Below are 8,516 nucleotides of genomic sequence, written 5' to 3'. Positions count from 1 at the left end.
CCGCAGAGCCATACACACTCACTGTGGGGCTGGGGAGAGCGATGCTGTAGTGCCGCGGGGCTGCCAAAATGCTTTGTGCCAGGAGGGGCCATCTCTATTGCAGCTTTTAGGGCATTTCCATGCTCCCCCGGCCCCCCAGTTTGAATTAATGCGTTGGCAGAGGCAGCAGGGGGGTGATAAGGGGACAGGGGAGGGTTGCGCATGATGTGGCCTCAGTTGGGAACTCAGATCCTGAGGCTGGAGCAGAGATGTCCACCCCCTGCTTTGGGAGGCAGTTCTGGTAGCCCGGGGAGGTTGGGGCTGGAGCCATGAGCCACAGCAAATGCGGGAAACTCCATCCTCGTGCTCTGTGGCTTTCCGTTCTCCTCCTGCAAGCTGGCTGGGTCCTCCAGCTTTGGTGACCGGTAACTGAGGTGCCTGTAATTTCACCCAATAGTGTGTCCTACTCAAGCATCTCTTTTGTGTCTGGAGCTACCATTGCCGTCGGTGCCTGCACCACCGGGGCTGCAGGCATGGGGGCTCGCAGGAGCTGCTGGCTTACTCAGCTCAGGGTGACTCGTAAGCCTCCGCTGGGCCATGGACCAAATCCTGGCCCTGCAGAAGTCAATGAAAATCTTCACACTGGCCTTTTCAGGCATGGTATTCATAGTCCTCCTAATTCAGATGCATTAAAGCTTCTGTGGAACAGCTTGTGGGTTCTCTAAAACACTGTCTGGCAGGAACAAGAGGAGCCTCGTAGTAAGCCCAGGCTTATTTTCTGAATGACTGCAGCAGCATTAAAACCTAATGCCATTAAAACATGCCTGCAATGACGTGTACCGTTAAAACCCAAGAAGGCACCCTGACCTGAATGTCCCTCAGCCTGCTTATTGCTCTTATAGACCCCACGGGCTGGGCGTGGAGGACGCTTGTTCTTCTGATGGTGCTTCGGAGAGCACCAGGCTCGACCCTCCTCAGCTCCTAAGATGGAGCCCAGGTAGGCAGCCCTGTATACGACCCCCCCCCTTTCAGAGTCTGCACGAGTTAGCTGCTGGAAAGCAGCAGCCGCTTCGGGGCCATCTCGGTCCGAGTGCAGCTCCCCAGGGCTCTGCCCCAACGCCTGGCCTGTTTCTTGAAGGCAGGAGTGAAAGTCAGCTCCATTTCTTGGCTTCCAAGAGAGGTCATCTTCTCCTGACTTGCCAGGAGGCAAGCTGGCAAGATACCCAGGAGCAGGCTGTGATACAAAGGCGGGTGAGATCCAGGGTGAAATGGTAGACGTGAGTGGGCACACCTGAGTTGGTGGTGTGTCTGATGGGCCCTGAAGAAGCTGTTACCATGCGGCAGCAAAACCTTATTGCTGAGCTAAGCCGCTTCTGTGAAACCATTAGCTCTGTGCTTGGCAGAGGTCAGAGAAAGCAAATTGAGTGTGAGGGGCTGTTGAGATGGGAACAGGGAAAAGAGGAGACATCTTGCCCCGTGCAGGTCCCCAGCGCCCTTGCCCCTCAAACACGGCGCGTCGCGGCTGGCTGGGGTGGCCAGAGGTGTCTGTGCAATATGTGGATCTGTAGATGCTCTGACCTGAAAGGCTCCTAAACGAGGTCTAGATGTGGTGAGAACCGTGGGGAAGGTGATTAGGGAATGGGTGTGCGTGGCCTCTTCCAATGCAAGTAGTAAGGGTCACCGGGGGGGGGGGGGGGGGGGGGGGGGGGGGGGTGGGATGGGTTAGCAGATTTGGAGCAAACCAGGGCTCCCCAACTTCTTCATCATAGCTGGCAAACCGTTCTGCTGCCTGCCACCGGCCGCTGTGCCTGCTAAAAGCTGACATGGCTTCAAAAAGCAATTAGGCACATTCATGGAGGAAAGCTCCACTGAGGGCTATTAAATACAAAGAGGAACCCCCTGGCTGGAGCAGCTCAGGATCCACAGATGCCCACAGGCTGGGAGAACATACCTAGAAAGTGCGGCTTGTTGCACTCTTATGCTTTTCTGAAGGCTGAGCCCTGGGTGACACGGCCCAAGGTGAATGTCGCGTCCTGCCCGGCTGACCGGTCGCCTTCTCCTTCCCTCTCGTTGCAGGTTCAGCACAATGAGTTGGCATCCTGGGTGTTAGCAGCGTGAGGGGACCAGGACGGGTGCTGCCCTGCTCACCCCTTACCCCCTTGCTCGTTCCCCTTGGGGAGACGGGTGCTGGCACCCCTGCCCTGCCCTTCCACCCCTTCCCCCCCGCTCGCCATAGAGGGGACGGGCCCGTTATGGCTGGGGACAGGCTCCCACGCAAGGTGATGGACCCAAAGAAGCTGGCCAGCCTCCTGAGGAACGGAGCGGAGGGCACCCTGGTCATTGACAGCCGTTCCTTCGTGGAGTACAACTCCTGGCACGTCCTCAGCTCCGTCAATATCTGCTGCTCCAAGCTCGTCAAGAGGAGGCTCCAGCAGGACAAGGTCTCCATCACGGAGCTCATCCAGCCTGCCTCCAAGATGAAGGTAAGGGATCTGGCCAGAGGATGCTCACACCCTCTTCCCCAGTAGAAAGGGGCAGGCTGGGGGTGGGATGCAGACTGGCCTAAGGGCCGCTCCATGCCTGGTACGCACATCCTCTACCTCCATCCCTTGACCTGCCGGCATCTCTCTGGCACCCTTTGGAGAGCCAGAGGGTGAGCTCATGCGGCCACAGGGCTGTCCTCAGAGACCTGCTCCTTGCCCCCACCCCAGTGATGTGCTTCCTGCTCCAGGAGCCCTCCCGGGCGAGTCTAAGAGGTATATCAGCCTTAGGACTTGTCCTAGGCCAGCAAACAACCCCCAAAAAGCCTTCCCAGAGCTGTAAACTTAATCCCCTGCTAAAAACTCTTCCCCTCCCCTCTGTCATCTCTAACTCCATTCAGGGACATGTAATCCTCCTCCCCTGTGACGCCAGAAGCTCTTATCCGGTGTCATGGCATATTATCTCTCCCAGGCTCCGCTCTCTATCGCTCCTGGTTAAATAATAGAGGTGGCTGGGAGCCACGGGGCTGGGCTGGAGCCCCGGCCAGCACCGCGCCGGGTGCGCCCCCCCGGGGGCAGTTGGCCGTCGCCCCCGGCTCGGGGCTCGCTTTTACCCCGTGTGTCTCCCCCCCTCCCGCCTTGTAATTTTATGGCAAAGCGAGGGTAATTCAGGCGATTAATCAAACGCTGGGCCCAGCTGGAGCCATCTGCGGCGTCCCCCCGCCCGGCCCGCATTGGCTGCCGGTGACATCACCCCGCCGGGATGAAGGGGACCGGCAGCGCGGGGGGGGCCGGGCCGCTCGCAGGGGGTGGCAGGGGCTGATTCCTCAGGGGCTTTAAGCGCTCTTAAATCCCCGGGAGAATAAAGCAGAACGATCAGCGATGGGGGGGGGGGGGGGGGGGGGGGGGGGCGGGGGGAGGGAGCGGCCTGGCGGGGGCAGCGCTGCGGCAGCGGCGTTGCGCACCGGGAGGGAGGACGGGGAGGAGGAGGCGGGTGGGGAGGGGGAGGCATGAGGGAGTTCGCGTCAGCTGATGCCGGCCCTGCAGCCCCCCAGCCAGCCCCGCAGCCCCCCAGCCAGCCCTGCAGTCCGGCCGCCGCAGCGGAGCGGTGGCTCGGGGCGGGGCGGTGGGCCCGGCTCGGGGGTCCCCACGTGTCCCCGGGAGGCAGCGATCGCCCCCTCCCCGCTCCCGGGCCATTGCGTGATGGTCCAGGTACCGGCTGGGGACGTGCCTGCAGCCGGGGGTGCTGGGGGCGGCGGCGAGGCGGTGTCGCCTTTAATGCACGGCTCTTTTCGCTTCCCCCTTCCTTTCCCCCTTCCCCCTTCCCTTTTCCCCCTTTCCCCCCTTCCCTTTTCCCCCTTTCCCCTTCCCTTCCCTTTCCCCCTTTCCCCCTTCCTTTTCCCCCTTTCCCCCTTCCTTTTCCCCCTTTCCCCCTTCCTTTTCCCCTTTTCCTTTTCCCTTTCCTTTTCCCTTTCGCCCTTCCCTTTTCCCTTTCCCTTTTCCCATTTCCCCCTTCCTTTTCCCCTTTTCCCTTTCCTTTTCCCTTTCGCCCTTCCCTTTTCCCTTTCCCTTTTCCCATTTCCCCCTTCCTTTTCCCCTTTTCCCTTTCCTTTTCCCTTTCGCCCTTCCCTTTTCCCTTTCCCTTTTCCCATTTCCCCCTTCCCTTTTCCCCTTTTCCCTTTTCCCCCTTCCCTTTCTCCCGTCCCTTTTCCCTTTCCCCCTTTTCCCTTTCCCCCTTTTCCCTTTCCCCCTTTTCCCCTTTTCCCTTTTCCCCTTTTCCCCTTTTCCCCTTTTCCCCTTTTCCCCCTTCCCTTTTCCCCCTCCCCCTTTTCCCCCTCCCCTTTTCCCCCCTTCCCCTTCCCAGTACAGGCGAAGTCCCCCCCAGTGCCCCCGCGGGCAGGAGGCACCGTGCCCCCCGCCCCGTGCTCCCCCCGCCCCGGCTCTGGCAGCCGGCAGTAACGAGTCCGGGACCCCCGTGTGAGTTCGGCCGCTTGCCCTGGCGGGCCGCGGCGGGCCGGGGGACACACACGCTGTGCCCAGGGCCGCGGCTCGCAGCGTCCGAGCCTTTGTGCGCACACCTGGGTGTTGGCACCCCGCGGTGCCGAGCTCTCCTCTCCCCCGTTCCCCCTCCCCCCGTGCCCCCGGTTTCAAGCCGCTTGGGTGGTGGTCGCGTTTTGGGCCCCCCCCGCAATCCACGCACTGTGCTGCGGGAGGGCGCAGGCCCTCGGGGGCGATGCTGGCGGCCGGTTCGGGCCCCTGTCGCCCCCGTACGGTCTCTCTGCCCCCCACCTGGAGTAGCTGCCACCCCCCGGGCCCTTCTCTGCCCCTGGCTCCCCGCCCCGGGGCCGGGGGAGGCGGGGGCCGGAGCGGGGGGGCACGGCTGGCGTTGGGAGCAGATGGCAGGAAGGGTGACATCAGTGGTGCGATTGTCCGGCCCCATTATTCCTCCCGAGGGCCCCCCGCCCGCCTCCTGTTTCCTGCTCCCGGCCGGCCGGGCTGCCAGACAAAGGCGGCTGGCAGCGGTGGGGGGCTGCCCGGGCAGGGCAGGGGCAGCCTGAGCCCCCCCCTCATCCCGCTGCCCCTCGGCTGCCCGGCACAAAGAGCTTGACCTGCGCATCCCGGCTCGGCGGTGCCATCGCGGTTTGGGGAAGGAGGCTGGGGCTGGCACGGGGCAAAGCTTCCCGGCGATCCCACCTGGCCCCCCGCTCCGCTCCCCCGCCAGCGTGCAGGCAGCGGGGCTCAGCGGCTGCCGAAGTCGGGTTTTCCCAGGGCTTGCACCTGCTTTCCGTACCGCCGCTCAGGACAGGTACCGTTAACGGCGCTTCTGGATGCTAGTTTGGAGCGATGCTGCTGGATAGCAGCAGCTCCTGGCTTTTTTGGGGCAAGGAAAGGGAAGGACCATTTTGTAGGAAAGAAGAAATGGGGAAAATAAACCTCCCTTTCTTTTTTCCGTGAAAGATGCCTGCGATGGTGGGCAGAGCTAAGCCACTGCTCCCAAGCCCTGTTGTGTGCTATCTTCCCATGGCGCCTGAGCTGGGAAAAACTGCTGCAGCAATTCATTTCCCAACTGGTAATAGGCTCCTTCCACACAAAAATGGTACCAATGTACTGCTCTGGTTTTGTTTTTGAACCCTTCTCCCAATACTAACAATAATAAATTCTCCCAATAATAAATTCCAATAACTGAAATAATTCAGCTCCTCAGTGCAGTTTTTGGGGCAGAGGTTGTGGGAAATTCCTGCCTGGGGTTTTCACTAGCATTTCTTGAGGGAAATGTTGAAATTTTCGCTTCTTCAAGATCCCCCTGGAAAGTCTTTCCACCTCTCAACCTCTTCTTGCTTCCTGAAATGTAGCTATCTCTAGAGCAGCTATAGCCGCAGTCTGAGGCATGACAAGGGTCTCTTCAGGCGATGGGAATATTTATTTATTTGCGTTAGGAGCATGGCTCTGCAAGCAGCTGTTTTGCTTGAGGGAAAGCCGGGGCTTATTTTTGAGCCGTGTGCCTGGCTGCTCTTTATGTTGATGGAAGCCCTGTTATTTCAGTGGGGTGATTCACTGTGTTTTGAAACAATATGTGACTGAGATGTCGGTAGTAATTGGGATAATAAGAATAGCTCGCTCTTATCTTAGCCTGGATCACCTGTAGAGCATTATCATCCCTGCTCGGCGGGAGAGAGGCGGAGCAGGGACCCAGACCACGCTGAACCACCCAGTGCCCCAGGAACAGATGTCCCTAAGGGAGTTACCTGCAGCCAGAGCTGGGAGGGTGGTGGTGGTGAGCACTGGGCCGGGTGGGAAGGCAATGGATGGTCTCAGCTGGGATTTGGTTGGAGCTGTTGGCCGGGTGGTCCCTGCTCTGGGCTAGCCATCCCCCCCACCAGCCGAGGTTCTGGCAGGGAGGAAGGTTGTCCCCAGGGAGATGCCCTGGCTCACCTCCAGCGCTGGGGTGGGCCAGCAGCTTTTCAAAGGCGTGCATGGGTTTGCAAGCCTCACTCAACACCTGCTTGGGGCCAAACGACTTGCTGCGCCTTGGCCCTGCCGTCCCTTGCTGGCTGGGTTTGGGGACCCTTTCTGGAGGGTGATGTCTGGGGGTTTGGTTACTTCAGCATCCTTGGGGTGATGGGCAGCCCCCATGGGAGAGCTCCCACCATGGAGGTGCTGCTCCTCAGAGGACTCCCCTGTTGCCAGCTGTGCCACTGCCCTATGCCAGCAGCTGGAAGAGGCAGGAATCTGGCCCTGAGCATCTCTTCAGCTTTACCCTCTGCCTCTGCCCCAGTTAGCTTTTAACCTCCCTATGTTTAAGGCCAGAGATGGGGCTGTGCCTCCCCTGGCGTATCTGGAGTACATGAGGTTAATGGGAGACCTGTGGACCCCATTGAACATCTCCCTCTCATTTTCCTTTGTAGCGAGGAGCTGGGATGCCGGTGTGGGCTCCTTGTGTGCTCCACAAGGGCTCCTCAGGACCCTCCTGCAGGCATCCTCGCCCCAGCAAGCAGCGTATTTATTTTCTGCAGCCAGGCCATGCAAGGCCAGTGCTTGTTTGGCATTTACATTGAGTGAAACCTTATAACTTTAATAAGATGTAAACCGTGTCGCACATCTCTGCCGTCGCTCAGCAACCCTGCAGTAACGGCCCAAACAAAGCCTCCCCATGCAGAGGGAACACTAAATCCTATTGTGGGATTGTCGCGACGGAGGAAGACACAGTCGCTCAATATGAGTGATCAGCAGACTTCGTTTATTGTACCTTACAGTCACCTTTTATGCCTTGTTATAATTAGCTCATACATATTACAAAAGTTAAGCTCATTATTGGTTAGTTGCCTAAATACCAAGCCTGCCCCGAGTTTCTCTTCTGTAGTTATCTGTTCCCACCTGCAACATTCTTTTCCCACCGCAATCTTCCTGTTATATTTTTGCTTTGCTTCAGATAAGATGAGAGCGATGTGCATTTTTGTCCAGCCAGCTGGACTATGTCTATGTGACCCTTTTCAGCTAGCCAGTTATCCACATGGGATAATTCTGCTTGGCCAGAGCTGGTATCTCCACTGCAGCCACCCTGGCCTGGACCGCCCAGCCAGGATGAGCCCCTGCCCTGCCACAGCTCGGTCCCCACCTCACCGTGCTTTTGTGGGAGATGCTTTCGCTGGTGTGGGGCTTCAGGCTGGGGACTGGGGTTTTGACATGTGCTAATGGCATGATAGGGGGGCTTGAAGGGATAGCGGCCCTGCTAAGGACTGGCAGGCTCCTGGCTCCGAGCTGGCTCGGCAGCCGCCGTGCTTCCCTCCAGCTGTGCTTGGGATGGCCGCCTGCAGAAGTCCTGCTTCAGGGGTGGCCAACGAAATGATGCTGGGGTAGATCCTCAGCTGGCTTGCCCCCAGGTGGCTTCGGTCATTTTTCGGTGTCTTATTTTAAAATTCCTGCATCCTTTTCTCTGCCCTCTCATCCCACCGCTGCCTTTTCAGCCCTCCCATCATCCTGCTGACCTGTGGGGCCAGTTTTGCTCCCAGTGCCTTGTGCTGGTCTGGCTCCTTTGAGCCCCCACTTCCTAGAGCAGAGCTGCACGTGGTGCCCCGGCAGGGATTTCTGTTGGTGTGGGGCTGTCCTTCCGCTGCGGCGAGGAGACGTGATGAGCTCAGCTAAATCAGTGTGCCCTGCAGTTTTATTTGGATGGCACTCACGTTGCCGAGCAGGGAAGCACCTGCAGCAGTGTGTGAGAGCAGCATTAGTATCGACAGCAACCCAGAGCAAATCTGTTTTGCTGGTAAAGATAGGGCATGGCAGCGAGACAGCAAAAGGAGGCGGGTGTCCGTGAGTGGTTCCTAGTTCAAGTGGTCTCCTAAAGAGATTTTGGAGAGGGCCAGGCAGGTGGTGGGCGATGGGCAGCTCCAACACAAGCCAGAGGAGAGAGGAGCTTAGAGGTGCAGACCCTCCTTCCTTGCCTGCCGCTGCCGCCGCCTCCTCCCACGCCGTGATGGATGCGCCTTACCCGGCCGGCTGGGAGGGCAGGCACTCACAAGGCAGGCGTGTGCCATCCGCCCGACTATTCAGCAGATG

General features: G+C 59.3%; 1 protein-coding gene across 1 annotated transcript in view; it reads left to right on the top strand.

Moving 5' to 3' along the window:
• Positions 1-691: 691 nt before the first annotated feature.
• Positions 692-8,516, top strand: part of DUSP8 (dual specificity phosphatase 8) — a 35,327-nt gene continuing 27,502 nt past the window's right edge. The window contains 2 exon segments of the mRNA XM_056354830.1: positions 692-976; positions 2,056-2,462. Of these exon segments, the coding sequence (XP_056210805.1) occupies positions 2,232-2,462 (231 nt within the window). The 5' untranslated portion in view covers positions 692-976; positions 2,056-2,231.

Source organism: Falco biarmicus, chromosome 10 (assembly GCF_023638135.1).
Source record: "Falco biarmicus isolate bFalBia1 chromosome 10, bFalBia1.pri, whole genome shotgun sequence".
Taxonomy (NCBI): domain Eukaryota; kingdom Metazoa; phylum Chordata; class Aves; order Falconiformes; family Falconidae; genus Falco; species Falco biarmicus.
This window is presented reverse-complemented; position numbering and strand designations above follow the sequence as displayed.